The sequence below is a fragment of the Aethalodelphis obliquidens genome, unplaced genomic scaffold (genome assembly GCF_003676395.1).
Source record: "Aethalodelphis obliquidens isolate GAN/ISIS:26980383/991018 unplaced genomic scaffold, ASM367639v1 scaffold72, whole genome shotgun sequence".
NCBI lineage: Eukaryota > Metazoa > Chordata > Mammalia > Artiodactyla > Delphinidae > Aethalodelphis > Aethalodelphis obliquidens.
This window is the reverse complement of record NW_020838016.1, coordinates 1,539,017-1,559,261: the sequence shown is the minus strand read 5'-3', so window position 1 is coordinate 1,559,261 and position 20,245 is coordinate 1,539,017. Positions and strand designations below refer to the sequence as shown.

The 20,245-nt window shown below is 45.8% G+C and overlaps 1 protein-coding gene across 1 annotated transcript in view; it reads right to left on the bottom strand.

Annotated features, from left to right (window-relative positions):
- Positions 1–2,547: 2,547 nt before the first annotated feature.
- Positions 2,548–20,245, bottom strand: part of LOC113612042 (inhibitor of carbonic anhydrase) — a 41,897-nt gene continuing 24,199 nt past the window's right edge. Inside the window, exons 11-18 of the mRNA XM_027091606.1 lie at positions 20,034–20,090; positions 17,007–17,162; positions 13,763–13,904; positions 7,467–7,531; positions 6,655–6,839; positions 5,214–5,400; positions 4,275–4,388; positions 2,548–4,183 (exon numbers count right to left, since the gene is read on the bottom strand). Of these exons, the coding sequence (XP_026947407.1) occupies positions 4,354–4,388; positions 5,214–5,400; positions 6,655–6,839; positions 7,467–7,531; positions 13,763–13,904; positions 17,007–17,162; positions 20,034–20,090 (827 nt within the window). The 3' untranslated portion in view covers positions 2,548–4,183; positions 4,275–4,353. The remainder of the gene's footprint in view (positions 4,184–4,274; positions 4,389–5,213; positions 5,401–6,654; positions 6,840–7,466; positions 7,532–13,762; positions 13,905–17,006; positions 17,163–20,033; positions 20,091–20,245) is intronic.

The following is a 20,245-nucleotide window of genomic DNA, read 5'->3' as shown; positions in this document are numbered from 1 at the left end:
TGCTGAACGTGGAATCAGATTTGTGTAGGAAAGGGAAAACAAGGATTAAGTAAAAGGAAGGTTTAGACCAAAGTGGACAAGGGAATAAAACCAAAAAACCCAAGAAAGCAAGCTACTATGTTTTTGAATAATGCACAAAACAACAGAAGACGGAGCTCTGTAAAGTTAGAAAATCTTTCCTGAAAATAGCCTTAGTCTAAAAGTTCAGGAAAGCAAATTTCACATAAAATTCAGTAACCAAAAGTACTGCGGTCAAATACTATACAAAGTTATTACAGAAAATTAAATAAGAAGAAAAATAACATATCTACAGACAATGAAAGCATGCCAGAAAGACATAGCCTCATATCTAAAATCTATAACCTACACAAAAGTATGGAGAGAGCTAGAAACAGTAGAGATGTGGGTAAATATTATAAGATTTTTTTCATTTTTAAATTTCTTTAAAAGGTAATTGACAGCTTGATGTAAAAATAAAATATGATGTAAAAATATACTGTGGAGTTTCTAACATATGTAGAAGTAAAATGTATGATAGTAAGAGCACAAAAGATAAAACAGGGAAATCAGTGGGGTAGTACAGCCAGCTTGTGATGGCTTGCAAAGGCTGATTGTGTGTATCTCTACTCAACTCTGAATTCATTGACATTACTTTGGTAGCTTGAAATCATCCATGGCGAGAGTACATACTCCATGAAACTGGCAAATGACACAAATCAAGGCTTTTTTTACCTTGAAGATCTGGTTGTTAAAAGTTTATCCACACATCACTGGGGAAAGTGAAGCTGTACAGGATCTTATGTTAGACACAAAGTGATATAATGTTATTTGATGCTGGTATTAAGCTAAAGATGTATATTACAAACCTTGGAGAAGATATTAAAAATAAAATAATAGCTAATAAACTAACAGAGAAGTAAAATGAAATACTAAAAATTATTCAATTAATCCAACAGAAGGCAGAAAAGAGGAAATAAGGAACAAGGAACAGATGAGAAAGATAGAAAACAAATATCAAAAATTACATTATATATAAATGAACTAAACACATCATTTAAAAGGGAAGAGAATGTCACACTGAATAAAAAAAAAAACTATGTGCTCTTTATAAGAAACCCTCCTTAATAGAAAGAAACAGATGAATTAAAAGTAAAAGAATGTAGAACAATAAACCAAGCACAAACTATCATGAGAAAGGTGGAGTGGTCATATTAATATCCAATGAAACAGACTTAAAAAGAAAAAGTATTACAGAGACAACTAGGAACATTTCATAATGGTAAGGGAGTCAATTCATCAAGAAAGCCTAATCTCCTAAATGTGTATGTAACAAAGCCTCCAAATATATAAAGCAAAATCTATTTAAACTGGAGGGAGAAATGAGCAAATCCATACTTATAGTTGGAGAGTTCAATCCTCTTCTCTCAGTAATTAATGCAAAAAGTAGATAGAAAATGAGTCAAGGCAGAGGATTTGAACAATAACTTTAGCCAACTTGACCTACTGCTACTTATAGTACTACACTACATATTACAGAACTACACCAAACAATTAAGAATACTTTTTTTTTAAGTATACATGGAACATACACCAAGATTGGTCATATGCTGGCCAAAAAAAAAAAAAAAAAGTCAATAAATTTAGCAGGATTGAAGTTATATAGAATATATATCTTCTGACCACAAAGGAATTAAATTAGAAATAAATTACAAAAGTATATCTGGAAAATTGCCAAATATTTGGAAATTACAAAGAACTTTTACATAATCAACAGATCAAAGAAGAAATCTTTGAAAAACTAGAAAAAAATGTACCTCAATGATAATGAAAATAAACATATCAAAATTTGTGGGATTCAGCTAAAGCAGTGCTTAGAGGGAAATTTATCATTTTAAATGTCTATATTAGAAAAATAAAATGGGCTAAATATTGATATAAGCTTGCACCTTAAGAATCTATGAGATTAAAAAATAATAGTGGGACTTCCCTGGTGGCACAGTGGTTAAGAATCCATCTGCCAATGCAGGGTACACGGGTTCGATCCCTGGCCCGGGAAGATCCCACATGCCGCGGAGCAACTAAGCCCATGTGCCACAACTACTGAGCCTGCGTGCTAGAGCCGGGGAGTCACAACTACTGAAGCCCCAAGCTTAGAGCCCACGCTCTGCAACAAGAGAAGCCACCTCATTGAGAAGCCCACACACCGCAATGAAGAGTAGCCCCTGCTCGCCTCAGCTAGAGAAAGCCTGAGTGCAGCAACAGAGACCCAACATAGCCAAAAATAAATAAATTAAATAAATATAAAATTTAAAAATAATAATATGAAAATTTATAAAACTAAAAATTCATTCTTTGAAAAGTTCAAGAAAATTGATAAAGCTACAGCTACACAGGTCAAGAAGAAAGAAGAAAATACAAATTACCGGTATGAAAAATAGAAGAAGAGATATCACTACACAACCTATAAATATTAAAATAATAATAAGGAAATATTTTGAGCAATTTTATGGCAAAAATAGACAATTTAGATCAAACAAATTCCTTGAAACACAAATTTTGCCGCTCTAGATTTTCACTGGTTCTTTTTGAAACCTTACACTTTTTACTTTGTTATGTTCATGTATGTATGTATGTATGTATTTTTGGCCACATGGCTTGTGGGATCTTAGTTCCCCAACCAGGGATGGAACCCGGGCCCTTGGCAGTGAAAGCTCCCAGTCCCAACTATTGGAGTGCCAGGGAATTCTCTTCATGTTTTCATTTAAATCCTTGTGCCTGTTTATAACAACTGTTTAAAGTTAATTGTCTGAATACCATCATCTCTGTGGTTTCTAGGTGAGTTTCTACTGGTTGATTTTTCTGATGACTCTGGGTCACATTTTGTGCTTCTTTGCACATCTGGTAATCTTTGTATCTGATGCTGGATATTATGCATGTCACACTGTTGAATATTTAGATTTTGTTGTATTCCTTTAGTGAGTATTGAGGTTTATTTTAGAGGGCAGTCAGGTGACTTGCAGATCTGCTTGATCTCACCAAGGCTAGTGTCACTCTCAGTAAGGGCAGTTATGGAGCAGCCCTTAGTCTACAGCTATTTCAGCCCCAGCTGCCTTCAGAGAAAAGCTTAGGTGTTCAGTGAGGTCTCTTCACACTGGTTGGTAGGAACGTGATTGACTCCTGGCCCCATGGGAGCCCTGGGCATTGTTCAGCTTATGGGCCTCTCACAGTCATTCTTTGCCTAGCCTGACGGACTTCAGTTTCATTCTATACACAAGCAGATTAGTATTTTGCCAAACATTTCAAGGAGACTCCTGTACAGATCTCTCTGTATACAAATTCCAGTCACTCTGGCTTCCCCAAACTCCTATCTCTGTTTCCTCAACTCAGTGTGATGGGCTCTCTTGGGTTCCTGCTCCCTTTGCCATGATCTGGAAATTTCCTCTAAGGAAAAAGTAAGGTCATCACTCTGCACACCTCTTTTCTTTTCCTTCTTTCAAGGATCATAGTCCTGCACTGTTATAGCCCAATGTTTGAGAACATTTGTTTCATGTATTTTTTCCAGTTTTTTAGTTGTTTATGGAAGGACAGCAAATCCTGTACTGGTTACTCATTCACAGGCAGAAGCAGAAGTCCATACACCAAACTGACACTTCACAATATATAACTTGGGTTCCCATGCAGCATTTATTGAGGCACTACCATAGGCTGGAATCATGGTAATAATAGATAAGGCAAAATCTCTGATAAGAAACTGACTTAAATGAGTGTAAATCACACTTCTAGGAAATATACTGCAAAAAGGTAGTAGGATGAGATTTTTGCGGTAATTTTCATATTTTTCAATTAATCTGATCAGGAGTTTGATTCCGCTTGACATTATGGATTTTAAATGCTCAAATATATTTTCAAAATGCAGAAACTCATTCCTTATCAGTCCTTGATACTGCACACACTAATGCTTTTTTTGCACACTCAGACTCCCTTCAGACAGATTTATTGCTTAAATGTTATTTAAGTGACTCGTGGGTAAAACCATCAAACAATAGGGAGGGAAGTTGAGCTAGTATGGTAGAGGTCTAAAAAAAGATATAATTTAAAACATACTAAATTCAGAAGCACAATTCTAGTATAAACAAACCATTTTCTGCCCCTGCCAAAATCTGAGAACATTTCATGAAGTTTTCTGAAAGACACAATAATTTTTATTCATTTTATTTTTTGCATCAGTTACAGGACACACTTATAAAGATTAACTGATATTAACACAGACCCACCATGCAGACAAGTGAGAATGTGGCCCCACTGGATTTGCAGGCTCTGAGCATCTCTGCGGTTGCCCACTTGGATCAATTTTTAATTTCCATGGAATGTGCAGGCATCCAGAAGTTCTGTGAGAGGTAACATAAGAGAAAGACCGTCAGGTACTACCTGTGCTTATTAAGTATGATGCTCTTCCTATCTTCTAAAAGTAAATGGTAGGTAATGAAGATTTTTTTTAAAAAATCTCTCTCTCTCTCCTCTAACTGATGTCAGTGCTATCCTTAAACATCTACATTTTCCTCTCCTCCTATTCTCCACGTCTCTAACACATGATATAATTTAACAAAAATTCAGGCACACTCCCAATAATTTGATTATTCCAGCTCTAATTTTATTTCTCCAACTTATTTTTTTTGAGGCAGCTATGCCATGTCTATAGTACATAGAAATAGAGAGAAATGACTTACTTAGTGCCACTTCTACATATGTATATATGTAGAGGTGGCCTGCTTAGGCTAACAACACTTGTTTATTTTAATATTAATTATACATTTTATTTAAAATCTTTGAAAATTGATCCACTATGAGTGGTATGTATGTGTTATTTCCAACCTCCTCCCTACACTGAAGTGCTCCCACACACAGACATTTTCATTCTATTAGCCAAAAAATGGAAATATACATGTAAACAAGTTCAATTTCCAAATGATCTTCAGTTCTGTTGCACTCTCTGGCTCCTTCAAATGATTTGGCCTTTTCAGTTAGTGTCTTATACTGTGGCCTAATTGACTGCCTCCCTGGTAAGCCTGAATCCTCTTGCAGGGCCAGGAGCAAGCCTTCCTAATCTTTGTGTCCTATTCGTACTGGCCCAGGCTTGGCACACTGTCGTCCTTAAGACAAACATGTTTACCTTGACCCCCACGTTATTGCTCCTTGGTGTTTATTCTACTCACCAGAGTGTAAGCACTGTCTCATGTTAGCAATAGCATGAAGATACTCTGGCCCTAAGTATTTTTGATAAGTTGTTCTGTCCTGAAGGTTAGTCAAACATTCTGTATCATCGCTGAAGAGCAGATCCTTGCTTGAGGATTTGAACAGCTGGAACATCATGTATTCAAACCCGTTTCTTCCAAAGAGCTCCTGGGTTAGACAGACAGACAGCGAGTGACCAGCAGCACTGGGCAGCACGGAGCTGTGTGTTCTGCTTCAGAAGCCCCGAGTCTGCTGGACTGCTCAGCGCCAGGCCCTAGGAGACCTGGGACACAGAGACAGCTTAGGAGGTACCGTAGTAAAATGGCACAAAGCATGGCCTCTGGGTTCAAATCCAGGCCCTAGCTTTTCCTGTCGAGTGACATTAAGAAAATTCTTGACGGAGCTCAGTGAACCTCAGTTTACTCATTTGTATATGGAGGTAATTATGCTAAATACTGAGATGATGTATGTAAAGCAACTGCTAAATAGAAAGAGCTCCAAGTTCACAGCTGTATCACTATCCCAACCAATCACTGCCAGATGTTTTCAACTCTCTGGGTCATCCTTCCATGTCTTCCTGTGGCCGGAGCCCTTACTACCTTGCCTCTTCTGTTCTCTGGACCTGCCCCAGGCACTGACCCTGCCCCTCCCCCGCTTCTTGCCCCTCCCCCCTTCCTTTGTCCACTTTCCTTGTAGCCCAGGTGACAGCTTGCTCTGTGTGGGACCCATCCCTTCAAAAGTCCATGACCAAGAGCCTCTGTATTTCCACCTGTCCCTGGGTCATCACCTTTTAACTGGGATGTGTGGGCAGAATGTGCTAAGATATGTATGACTCATTTGGGGCTCCTCCAGGAATGGGGTGTGCTAGGGCAAAAGGCAGACAAGGCTCTGGGTTTCCTTAAGATCATCTGATTCAGACAGCCACTACTTCATAGGGTCATCCCTTGTTGGCTGCCTGTAGAGGTCATGAGTTGTCTGAATGTTGGCTCTTCGACTTTCACGAAGCCAAAACAGTCTCAGCCTACCCAGGTCCAGGAAACACACTGGGATCCTCCCTAGGTCACACAGAGTAACCTCCGTTCTGCCTTTTCCACATGTAGCCCAGCCTACTGTGAAGGGCACAGGGCCAACTCCCTTATTTCTGTGACAGAACAAGCCCAAGAGGTACCACGACTCTGCTTAGAGAGTCAAGTGAGTCTCAGGGAGACGCTTGAGATACCCATGCGTCTGGGACTCTTCCAGTCCACTGTGATATCCTAGACAGCCCCAGAGCAAGAAGTGAGCGCAGCCGCCAGCCTTCCGCATTCATCAGAGTCAGGGCCCACTGCCGAGGGAGAAAGGGCATGCGACTGGGATGTGGCCTGTGCAGCTCTGCAAGTAACCTAAGCATTCGTTTCGGGGATGAGGACTGAATTCCCACACCTGTTGATTGAAGAGCATTCTGCGGACAAAATCCGCCTTATCTTTCCTTGAGACCACAGCATGACTTGGGGCTATGGCCAGGTGGCAGCTCTGAGCCTCGGTCACAGGCTTCCTGGTGCCATCGAGGCACAGCAGCTGGAAGTCCTCCTGCTTCAGATCCTTCGCCCAGGCTTCAGGGTTCTTTCCTGGGGAGAGAGAGGAGGTGGACGGGCTACAGCTGACAGCTTTGGTCAAGGCACCCTCAATGGGGGGTGTGACCGACCACCAGTGCCTGGGAGAATCACAGAGGCGCAAAAAAAACCAATAAAGCCTTTACAATAAAGCAGAAGAGCAACATTCATAAACTCATAGATTCTCTTAAAGGCAAAGATTTCTTCAACAGACCTGAAAAGCACTAGGCAGAAAGGAGAATATTGATGGATTGAACCACACTAAAATGAAGAATGTTTATCAAAAGACATCATCAAGAAAGTGAAAGGCAAGCCTTTTCAGAGAGGGACAAGATATTTGCAATACACATAGCTGACAAAAACTTGTATCCTGAACGCCTAAAAATCAAGACAGCCAGATGTGCTCATATGGACTGTGGCAGCTGTGTGTTTGTCAGTTGAGTTCAAGACCAATGTGATAACCAACCCTGTCAAGTCTGCCCAGACATGAAGAATTTTCTCATTCCCTAAATAAAAAAGGTTAGACCAAAGTCACCAGAGTCTGATGGGGTTAATAAACTTCCCCCTTGCCCATCTGGGGAATGATTTCCCAGGAAGGACTCTGAGTTTTCCGAGAAAGGAAAGGACAGCGTAGGCGCCTACCGTCAGTGTTCTGCAGGACCGTGTGATACTTCACAAAGGCCACGTCTCCCTTCTCAACCAGACACCTGCACAGAGAGGGTCAGGTCAGCAAGGAGGACTTACAGCAGTGGGAGGGAGAGGCTCCAAGAGGGAACCACTGGGAGCTCCCAGCCCTACCCCGGGCCACTTACACCACACACGCTCCTGTGATGCCTGCTGTCCCTGGGGACTCAAGGGGAAATGCCGTGGGAAAATAGAAGTCTGCTTATTTAGATTCTGTTGTAGATACCTATTGTTTGGTTCCTTGTTTTAAACACTGATTGGTTTCTCCACAAGAGCTGCTTGTGTTCTCCTATGAATAGGGATATCCAAGGATAATTCTCTGGTTGGATCAAAACACACATCAGAGATTAAAATCAGCGTAAGATGTGATTCTGAAGGAGTCCTATCACATCCATATGTCTACTCAGCCTTAACAAAAGTTAATGTGCATCATGAGATATTTTTCATGCTTAATCCCCTGAAAAATGTTTCTGTGTGTTTAAGGTGCATTGTTTTTTGTTTGTTTGTTTTTTTTTTTTGGTGATACACGGGCCTCTCACTGTTGTGGCCTCTCCCGTTGCAGAGCACAGGCTCCGGACGCTCAGGCTCAGCGGCCATGGCTCACGGGCCCAGCTGCTCTGCGGCATGTGGGATCTTCCCAGACCGGGGCACGAACCCGTGTCCCCTGCATCGGCAGGCAGACGCTCAACCACTGCGCCACCAGGGAAGCCCTAAGGTGCATTCTTTGTGAGAAATGTTGAGCGCGTTAAAAATCAGTTTTGTGACATTCAATCAGTTGGAATTGATCCAGTTCTCTCTCTCTCCTAATCTTCGGGTCCCTCTATCATTAGCTAGGCTCAGCTACTCCGTTCAATTCTCCATCTTGCTCTATTTCCTTGCTTCAACACCATGCCCTCCACCCTGGCCTGATCGTCTCAGTCCTGAAAGAGCCTGATCGTCTGCCTCAGGTGTGTCTGCACCTCGGCAGTGAGGTAAACCAGAGCTTCCCGATCGTTGACTTCACCTGGGCATTCCTGTTGTCCCTTCTCTGCTCTAGATCTGTGATTCTCCAAGTGTGGGCTGGACCGGCAGCATCAGCACCAGTGGGAACTGGTTAGAAATGCACGTTCTCGGGCCCCACCCCAGACCTACTGGCTCAGGAATTCTGGGGGTGGGGTCCAGCCATCGGTGTTTTAACAAGCTCTCTGGGAGATTCTGATTTGTGCTCAAGTGTGAAACAGTGCCCCCTCACCCCCGCTCTATAGAGCTTGAGACAGCACCCCCTCAACTCTATAGAGCATGGACTCCAAAACGTTCTCCCACTTTCTGTAAACCTCTGTCTCTCCACACACCCCTACCCAACACTCACACTCTGACATGTGCTTTGGCTTCCCAGAGGAAACACAGAAATCATCACTTGGGCTTCCTTTCAGCATCCTTCTGCCAAATCTGGCAGCCCAAGGCTCCAGCACGCTCCTGCCCTCCAGGGACACAGGAGGAGGGAAGGTCTCTCTCCAGCAAAAGTCTCCTCCCTGGGTGGTCTGCACCTCACCCACGCTCAGGCACTTTCCACTGTAGTCATCCTCTTTCTCTTCTATAACCCTCTTCACTCTTCTCATCAGCTTCCACACTTCTTGTAAAAACAAACAATAAGCCCTGCCTTGACCCCACACTGCCCTTAACAATGGGCCTCTCTCCAGGACTCATCCAAACACCTGAAGGGATCATCGCACTTGCCATCAGCACCCCTGCACATGACTCTCTGACCCTTGCCAGTCATCTTAGGGGACTGACTCAGTATTGAATCTCCTCCCGCCCAGGTCACCAGATCCAGGAGCTAGGTTCACTGTACTCATTTTATTTGATCTCTCAAGTCCATCCTTTCCCCAGTGATCTGAAATGTCATCTTTGTTTTAGATTAAATATAGTATGTCCATGTACCTGTCTTGGAAATTTTTTCTCTTCCACTGATTTATTTGTCATTTTTCACATAAACCAGCCTGTATTGCTCACAGCATTACTATATTAAGTAGTATTATAATATTATTTTTATACCTAAGAAAACAAAATTCCCTTTGTATAATTTTATTTTTAAATTCTTGGCGTTTGTTCAGTCTACCTAGCTTTACTACTTTTTTGAGTACTAACCCCCCCCGCCCCATCTGCTTTAATCCATCTGGTCGCAGCAGAGGCAGCTGGAACTTCACGATGCAACTTCACAGCATGAGTTATGTGAGCGGGAAACTTTCACCTGAACTGGGCTGACAATCCTATGTCCTGGGACCTGGGACTAATACGTTATGGTCTGTGTTTGCTTCTTTATAACTAAAGACCTGTAACAATGCTGGGGCTGCTGGTCACAGACATTCCCTCTGTGTAGACTGAGAAACAGAGAAAACCACCCTGCGGGGAAAGAGAAATGAGGCAGATGTGCAGAGAGAGAGAGAGAGAGAGAGAGAGAGGAGAAGCAGAGTGCTAAAAATTCATTCATCATTTATCTGGAATTCTAATTTAACTGGATGACCTGAATTTTACCTGGCAACCCTCGCCTTAAAGTATCTTGGCTACTCCTGAGGCTCAGGTCTCAGCCCTTACAAGGAGAAAGCTCCCACAGCACCTGTTAAAATATGCCCTTGCCTTAAGATGGTTCATATGGGTGTTTTCGCTTGCAACCAAAGTCCTCATTCACTTTATTAAAGAAAAAAGATGTGAACCAAGATCAGCAGATAAAATGTATAGTATTCTAGAGAGTAAAAAGTGCTAAAGAAAACATAAAGCAAGAAAGGCGGATATGAAATATTGGCAAGGGTATGTGTGTAAAATCAGAGAGTGGCCAGGAAAGACTTCCCTGAGAAATCTTAAAGGAAATGAGGGAACTAGCCATGATGCTATGAGAAGAAGGAGCACTGCAGGTGGGGGTAAGAGCAAGTGCAAAGGCCCTGAGGCAGGAGTGTGCCTGATATCTTCAAGAAACAGCTGTGACGCCAAGATCACAGATGAAGCAGAGACAACAAGAAGAAAGATGTAGGAGATGAGGTCACACAGAGCCTTCCCAGATCTCAAAGGGACCACACAGGTCAAAGAAGGACCCTGACTTTTACTCTGAGTAATATGGAAAATTACTGGGGGGCTTTAAGCAGAGAAATGCTTTAAACAGAATCACTCTCGTTGCTGTGTTGAGACAACACAGCAACGAGAGTGGGGGAGGAGGATAGGACAGATGCATGGAGATCTGTTGGGGGTTATAATCCAGGGAGAGATGATGGTGGTTTAGATCAAGGTGGTATCACTGGAGATGGGTGATGAGGACAATTCTCGTTACCCTTTGCAGGCAGAGCTAACATGATTTGATGATGACCCAGACGTGGGGTTTGAAAGACAGAGAGTAGACACGGTTATCACACACCAAGGCTTTGACTTTTTCCTAAAGGAAAAACGGAGTTACCTTTAACTGAGATGGCGAAGACCTCAGGAGGTACTGGTTTGGGTGGGAGTGTGTAAATTCCAAAAGGTCAGCTTGGGACATTTAAACTTGACCTGCGGATTAGAAACCAAGTGGACATGCCCAGGAGGCAGTTGGATATATGCGTTTGGAGTTTCATCTGGAGTTTTGAAGAGATGTCTGAACAGGAACATAAATTTGGGAATTGTCAGCATATAGATAGATCGAGACTAGATAAAACCACCAAGGTCTGAGCATGAAGAGAGAAGACCAATGCTGGAGCCCTGGGGCACACCAACTTGTACAGGTTGGGCAATGAGGTAGAGCCAGCAAAGAGGCCGAGATGCAGTAACAGGAGAGGGAGGAGGGAATCCAAGAAAGTGTGGGGTCCTGAAGCCAGGCAAGAAAATGTATGCAAGTGGGGGAAGAGATCGGTGGTGTCGATGATCTGGGCTTTGGATTTATTTAACAACACAGAGGTCCCTGGCAATTTAAAAGTGCAGTTTCAGCTGCGTGGTGGGTGGTGGTATACAGGGGAGGGGGTTGGGAGGCGGGGAGTGGGGAGGTATGGTGGGAGTAGTCTTCTCACGTGCCAACAGTAAGGAGGAATGTTTTCTGTAGATAATTTAAATACAATAATAAAACCAACTCCACTGGTTGGGGTGGGGGAGGTGAACAGATTCCTAAACTAGGCTTTGGGGAGATTGAAAGGAGAGAAAGTGAACCGAGCAAGGACATTAAAATATCCTCCTTCAAGGAATTTTGTTATAAAGAGGAGAGAAATGGAAAGCTGCTGCAGAGGAAAGTGAGGTCAAGAGAGGTTTTACTTATTTCTTTATGTTTAAGGTGAGAAAACAGCAGCATGTTTGTATGCTGATGGAAATGATCCCGTAGAGAATAAGATGTGAGAACACAGGAGAAAAGAGGGGGAGGAGCGCTGGGGCAACGCCCTTGAGCGGGCTGCCTGCCGGAGACAATCGCTGCAGATGCAGGGCTGGGCTCGGTGAGGAGATGGCCCGCTCCTCCCCAGTAAAAGGAGGGAGGGCAGCGTCCAGGGGCGCACACATGCCAGCACTCGGCAGATGTGGCGGTGGGACGTTGTGGAGTTTCTCTTTTGATTGCTTCAATTTTCTCAGGTGAAATAGGAAACAAAGGTGTGACAGATGGAGGAATAAGTGTTGGAGGATTGAGGAGAGGAAAGAGTATGGAATGGTCTTGTAGGAGCGTGGGGTAGTAACGGACTAGAGACTTCTGGCTCATCTGAGCTGGGTTCGCATTACTTTAAAGGGAGGCCAGTCAGCCTGGAGGCGCTGGCACCGAAGTAGAATGTTGCACCCAACCCAGGTCGAGGTTCAGCCAGGAGAGATGACCGGCATTTGAGGATGTGCCCAGGGGAATAATTATCACGGTTGGCTGTGGAATGTATGCTGCATCTGGAGGGGGAAAAGGACATGAGGGTGGGTGTGAACAGGATCAACGGACCTCAGGTCAGTAGGAATGGTGGAGCCGGGAAGCTAGAAGGCGTGCAAAGGCAGGCAGGTGGTGGCGGGCAGGATGAGATGTCTAGAGCTAAGATTGTTTTTCGTGTGCTCGTCTGCACTTTGGAACTTCCGTGGTTCTGGATAGAACTCCGAGGACAGAATTCTAGGTCTCTGTGATTCTACTGTAATCATACCAAAATGGGACCATGGACCCTAATACCAATGTACTTCCCAGTGTAAAGAGAAGTTCAACTATTTTAGCCTAGGTTTAATGTTCAGCATATATTTTTGTAGTGGGGTCTGTGAAAATATGTAATTTATGTACGGCTTATGAAAGTGACCAAACTTTGGAGAGGGAGGGACGAAGCAGTCTGGCAGTGTGATGAGTAGAAGGCTCCTTTCTAGAGACTCACGTGTTCTCCACACCACCCTAACTCCACAGGGTGCCCTTCATACTGAGAATTAACTCTACCTCCTTAGCCAGGCCCTCAAGGCACCGAGACAGCCAATGCCTGCAGCTCCAGCCTCCTCCCTCACCTGATCCCCTCCCTCCCAATGCTCTACTCTGGCGCCTTCTCTGGCCTCAAATATGGCATCATTTGTCCAGCCCCAGCCTTTGTCCTTGCTGTTCCTTCTTCCTGGATTACTCTTCTCCATATTTTCTCAGGCCTGATTCCCTCTCAACATTTTACCCTCAGTTCACATGGCCCCTCTGATCCTGAGGCCTTCCCTGACCACCTTTTCTAAGATTGTCCCTGAGTCACTGCCATATCACCCCCCCTTGGTCACCACCACCACCCCCAGCACTTATCACAGTCAGGAAGTGATTGTGCTTTAAGTATTTATTGTCTTACTCTCCCCACGGTGTGTCTTGCTGTTGCTCTAACCTCTCTACTTAGAATAGTGCCTGCCACATACTAGGTGCTCAATAAATATTTCTTGAATGGATGGAGGAGCCCAGGAATATGTGTTTTTAAATATACTCTTCAACCAGGTGTAAGAAGCATGTAGCCGGTGTCCTTCCTTTGATCTTAAACTGGGTCTCTGAAAGATCCTGTGACTTGTCCACAATCACACAGAAGAACAGATCAAAAGTAGAAGCAGGGTTGTGACCTGTGTCCATCAGTCTTGCCTCTCCCCAGGTGCCCTGAGTCCGCTGGCTCTGCCCAAGAGTGCTCCAGGAAGGGGCTGGGCTTGAGTCCTCAGGGCCCCTGGGAATCTGCAGTTCTGTTCTCTAATTCTGGCTCCTCCTAAATGCAGCACCCAGATGGTGGGATGATGAGAGAGGTGAAAGGGCAGGAAGTTCACCAGGCTGGTGCCAAAGCGAAAGGTGGTGGACAGATGCTACTTGCCTGAGAGCCCCACTCGAGCCGTAGTACCCCTCGTGGCTGTTGGGAGCACACGTGTGGGCTGGCGTGCCACTGCCATTGCACAGGGCACAGAGACTGGACGCTGGATCAGACCCAGGGGCACAGCTTTGACTGAAGAATTCATCTGCGCAGGAGGACACGAGAGGTCAGCTCTTCCTGCCTGTGTTGGCAAGAAAGCCTCAGACTTTGTTCCTAAAATTGCCTGAGTGACATAAAGACACACTCAGGTATTTAGTACCATATGATTAGAAACAAGAAGCTTATGGAATTTAAAAAAAAAAAAGGTTGCAGCTGAAACAGAGTAAAGGGGGCCTGGCTGAAGCTGGGACAAGGGTCTTTGAGATCACAGCAGTCCCGGCACAGGTCAGTGGTGTGGACGGGTGGACACAGGTTTAGCCCTAAGAGAGTGGACAAAATTGGAAGTCCTAGGTGGTTGAACCTGTCCTGTATGCTTTCCGATCTCTAATGCACTTGTCCATCTTTACAAGTCTGCCATCATGACTCAAAGGCCAGGAAGGGGCCCAAGAGGCCCAGCTGCCCACCCCTGTGCTGAGCCCCAGGGCACTGTGGTGAGGAAACCACACAAGCCCCGCCCTCCTGGACCCCAAGTTTCTGTGGTGACAGTCACGACTCAAGTAACCACGCCAGTGAATTTATGTTTCCCTATCATCGTGTTTCCCCACCGTGCTCTGGGAAAAAGAACATAGTTCCACGGCTACAGATAAAGGAACCTGGTACATACCTGGGAGTCAGGGAGAGGCCTGAAGTGGACAGATGAAGGATGAATAGGAATTACCCAAGTGAAGGGCAAAGGGACGAGTTTTCCAGACAGGGAGCAGCATCTGCAAAGGCCTAGGGCAGGAGTTGGGGGAGGGAGCAAACAGCACAGAGAGCTTAATGGAGGCCATCGGTCCTGGACCACCCAGTGGTCCAGTGAGTGGGAGGGGTCAGGGTCCAGACCACATGTGATATTTTACACCTTTGTGTATATTTTGTTCTTTATTTGCAGAGAAATGGGGAGCCTCTGAAGGGCTTTAGACAATGTTGGGCCAGGGGTCTAGCAGCAGGGTGAGCCAGGACAGATGTGGGGTGTAGGCAGCAGGCTACTGCAGGGGTCCAGGGGACATGAGGGCAGCTTGAAGTAGCACAAAGGGGAGGGAGGAGCTACGTGGAAGGAGGAGAAGCTGATATCACTGGTGATGGACAGGTGTGTGGTGGCTGGCAGACTCATTTCCAGCTGGGGCCAGTGGATGGACTGTGGGGGGGCCTCCACCAAGCTAGGCAGCTCTGGAGCAGGGCCAGGATCGGCAGAGATGATGCATTCCATGTTGTACAGGTTGAGTTTAATGTACTTTTTGAAATACTGGACTAGATAATGTCAAACAAGCAGTTCAATATACATAGGTTTGGAGAGCAAGGAGAGATCTGTGCCAGGGACAAAAACTTGACAGTTATCAGCATATAGACACAATAATCGTACAGCAGCAAACTTATCTAGTGCTTGCTATGTGCCTAGCTTTGTACGTATAATGTTTGTTTAGATCGTTATCTAGGCTATAGGCATGGATGTGAGGGCTTGGGGGTTGAGTTTAGAGTGGGGAAAAAAGTTGCTTTAAGCAACTCAAACATTTATTAACCAGGTGGGAAAGGGACTTTGTAGGGGTAGGAGAAAAAAGAAGCCAGTGTGTTTTCACAAAAGCCAGGAGATGGTGGTTTAAGGTGATCTGAAGCAGGAAAGGTCATGGAAGCACAGACTGGAGCCCATCCTTCCAGTTGAGCAACATGGAGGTCCCGGTAGCCTTGACCAGAGTTCTCCCTGTGGAGCCAGGTGGAGGAGCCAGAGGGCAGTGAGTGCAGCCATGAGTGGGGTGAGTGGCTGAGACCATGATTTTATGAGGTTTGGCCATAAAGGGGAGAAAGAGAAGGCAGGAGCTGGAGGGGAATGTGGGGAGAGGGAGGGTTTTTAAAGGTGGAAGACACTGGGTGCGTTCACATGCTGAAAGAAATTGTTGGGCATACCAGAAGAAGAGGTAGTAACTGAGGGTGCAGCTCTGGGGAGGGGCGAGGCAGGGCCCACAGCCAAGTGCAGGTTGGAGGACGGGCTGCGTTGTAGAGGGAGGCTGAGCAGGTGCAGCCAGCAGGAGCCCCCAGCTTTGGCGGTGGGGTGTTGATGGGAACCTTCCTGAGGGTTTGAAGTATCTCTTGCAGGTGCAGATGAGATCATGTGCTCAGAAAGGTAGGTAAGCGTGGGATGGAAGTGTACGGACAGCTAGGACATTAGGATAATTATTGGGAAGTGTGGGTGTGGAGCAGAGGAACAGCGGGGGTACTCGTGAGCACCAGGGTAGGGCAGGGGGCGCTGGGGTCAGCAGCTGGAGCATCTCCATGGAATGAACTGCTCTGCCCTGCGACATTCTCCAGCTGTGTTCAGCTGATCAGGTGCAGAGGGCCAAGAGAGCAGGTGACAGGGTTCCTGCAGGGCTCGGATTTGTCAGATGGCTGGGGAATTCCGGGGAGCAGGAGCCTTTCAGGTATTGGCAAGAGCATTGTTGAAACGACTAATATGGAAGTTTAAGAGAGGTGAGGGTGAAAGTGAAAGCTAAAGCACTCAAAACTTACTGGTGTAACAAGGTTTTCAATTAAGAAAGCAGCCTATTCAGTTTATGTGGAAAGACAACACATACACACAAACACACACACATATCACATGTGCACCCCTACATTCCACTCTTTTTTTTTTTGTGGTACGCTGGCCTCTCACTGTTGTGGCCTCTCCAGTTGCAGAGCACAGGCTCCGGACGCGCAGGCTCAGCGGCCATGGCTCACGGGCCCAGCCGCTCCGCGGCATGTGGGATCTTCCCAGACCGGGGCATGAACCCGTGTCCCCTGCATCGGCAGGCGGACTCTTAACCACTGCGCCACCAGGGAAGCCCCCCTATGACCCACTCTTGCTTTGCAACCCAGGTCTCTTCCCTGAGCCAGATTTGAAAGACATAAAGAGTAGCGTATTTCCCTGAGATCTGCCCTTTGGGCCGAACCACTCCCCTCAGAAGCAATGGGAGAGGAGAAAGGGGAGTCCTGCTAAGGTGATGTGAAGCTCACTCACATGGCTGTCCAGACCTTGTCCACACCATCCACTTATGCCATTCATTGAACTGAATTTCTCCCCTACACAGGCACAGGCCCAAGGAAGGGGCTGCTGCACCACCGCTCAGAGCACACTTACCAAATTTACAGGACCCAGTTTGGTTGTATATGAAACCCATGGGGATGTTCCAGCCTGCAGAAGTGCCAACTGCAGTGTGGCAGGACTTCTTGCCTCGCAGAGAATCCCAGGTGAGGTCAGCATCTGACTTCTTGACCACTGCCACGACGTAATAACCTTGCAACAGAGATACCAGGATGCAATTTCAATACCTCCAGGGCCCTCCCAAATGTACTGCAGAGTTGCTGCCTGCCAGTCTCCCAGGGGAGGGGGAACAGCTTGAAGCCCTCACCTTGCTCTAGCAGATCCTTCCAGTAACCATCATTGTTAGGTACTCAGCCAAACAGAGCGACTCTACTGCTCTCCAGATATGTCTCCAGGCATACACTCACAAATATTTACACACACACACTTCATACTTTTTCAACAGAATCCTGCCAGTGCTTTATTCTTCCTCAATGATATACCTTTTTGATTCAGTAGAAATAGATATGCCTGTCTCATTCTATTTATTAGTTGAATCTAAGTTATGTCCACTGTATAGAAGTACAGTGTTTTATAATCCCCCTACTGGTGGGCATTGAAGTTGTGACCCATTTTTCCCCATGAAAAATCACTTATCTAAATAAAGCTTTGTATGGAGTGTGCACCTGCTTAAATATTTCTGTTGAATAGAAGTCCAAAAGAAAGAGCTTTAATGACTTCTTTTTTAAAGTCAGGTCTCTGATTTTCTAGGTTTACAATAATACCATTTTCTAATAATGACAATTTAATCTCTTCCTTTCCCCAATATATTTTTAAAATATTTTTCTTATCTTTCTGCATTCACTTACAAAATAATGTCAAATATCTTTGGTGGGTGTGGGCATTCTTGTCTTCTTCCTGATTGTTATGGGAACACCATTGATACTTGATGTATTCCTATTGCAGTAGAGTGTAACAGAATCCTGCTTGTTGAGTAAGGCCTAAACTGCAAGGCTGAATTTAGAGACTGGAATCATGGGTAATGTGGTTCCCCACCACCACTCCCACCACCCCCAACACACACACCCTGTCTTGCTGTTGTGGATGAGGTATCTATATATTCATGCCTGGAAAATTTGGGAATCAACATGGCAGTGGAAGACCTGCCCACCAGTTACTAAATGATCTCAGACAAGTCGCTTAGCATCTAGGATCCTAAATTTCTCCTCAGTGAAATGGTAACAGTAATGCTAATATGAGCACACTGTACGTTAGGAATGGGAAGGGGAGGTTACATGGATAGGTTTCCAGCCATATTGCTAATGCAGAAGCAGTACCAGAGCCCCTTTCTTGGTGAAGCAGATTCTCCTGAGGCCACCGCAAGCTCTTGCCTATCCGACTGGGTTCTATTACGCCATTCCGGCGGCCAAATACTGTTACAGTGCCTTTCTTGAGCTGTAACAATTTCTGCACAAATGGTATTATTTATTGTCATCTGGTGTGTGTGTGTGTGGCTTTGGGATTAACCCCTCTCCATCTCTACTCCAATCTAACTTTCTCCATTACCCTGAACCGTCTTCTAAGCATCCTCATTGACCTACATTTGTATATCACTGCAGTTCCTGGAAATTTCAATCACTTGTGAATCAATTAGAATTCTTTCTGACTTTACGTATTTTATAATCAGAACAACGAAATGCCAGCCCTTAGAGTTGAAGATACAGATCCAATTCAGAGAAGACAGAAAGCTGTGAAAGCAGAGGGAAGAGGGACAGTTGACCCCAGGGCTGGGGTCCTGCTGCAAACAAAGGGCAGCTGCTGCAGGGTGAGTGGCTTTGCCCCCCTGAGGCCTTTGTGGAGGCGGGCGGTGCAGGGCCTCAAGACCCCAAGCTTGTGTGCCCGCCCACCTCCTGCAGCTCTCCTGTCTCATAAGAAATTCCAAACCCAGGTGAGCACTTGTTTTCATCTCAAGATCCTCCATCACGATGGTTTCCAAAGCTTAATATGCATCAGAATCATCCCAAGGGCTTGTTAAAACACAGAGCAGCGGCCCCATCCTGGACCCCAGCAGACCTGCAGTCAGACTCAAGAACGCTCACATCTAACAAGTTCTCAGGCGACGCTGATGCCGCTGGTCCAGACACCACACTACCTAGAGAACCACTGCTCTAGCCAATGCCCAACACTAGGTACCTCAGGGACAGACACAGAACCTCTCTGCCCATGTGGAGACATGGATGGGAAAACTCGTCACCTGGTCTCCTATTCGGAAGAGGAGGTCACTCCCCAGCTATTCAAAGCCAGCCACTAAAAGCTAAAGGGCTGATTTCATCTTCATCCTCCTCCTCTTCAGTAGCAGCATCTATGACTCCCCTCCTCCTCCCCCTCTGAGGCATCCACTGGGCCCCAGAAATGTCAGGAATGGGCTCCTGCCCCGGTGCAGACATGGGTGGCAGTATGTGACAGGGAGCACTGCGGTGGGTCAGGAAGGGCAGGGGTCTCCAGTCACGGCGCCTCTGCCCATACCCAGGTGCAGCCACTTCCTGGCTGTGTGGCCCTGGGCAAGTCACACCGTCCCTGAGCCTCACTTGCCCATCTACGTGATGCGGCCAGCGATGTGCATGTTCTAGAGGACTGCTGAGCAGAGTGAGCAGAAGCAGTCCAAGCAGGAGCCCTCTGTCCACTGTGACATGCCCCACGACAGACCTGCTCCTTCACGATGGACTGCGGCAGTGTCATCTCTCTCTCTCTCTCTCTTTTTTTTCAAACAACTCTACTAACTTCGGTTTATTTGTAAGGCTTTCCTCACCCCCTCCCTGACAACAGGACTTTATCTTTTTTTGTGTGTGTGTGGTACGCGGGCCTCTCACTCTTGCGGCCTCTCCCGCTGCGGAACACAGGCTCCGGACGCGCAGGCTCAGCGGCCATGGCTCACGGGCCCAGCCGCTCCGCGGCATGTGGGATCTTCCCGGACCGGGGCATGAACCGTGTCCCCTGCATCGGCAGGAGGACTCTCAACCACTGCGCCACCAGGGAAGCCCAGGCCTTTACCTTTGAGCCCCAGTGTTACCGATTCTGACTCACCTTCCACAGGTGTGTTCACACACTTAGACCCAAGCTGCTCTTTGCCATCTTGAGACACTAAAAAGAAAAAGAATTGAGGTACAGGTCATTAAATTCTCACATTACTCAAGTCCTGACTTTCTCAGTCTCAGTAGTCAAGAATAAAATGAGAAACGCTGCTAAGCAGTTTATCATTGGCCATCAACAAGGCGAGATCCTGCAGTCCTATTTCA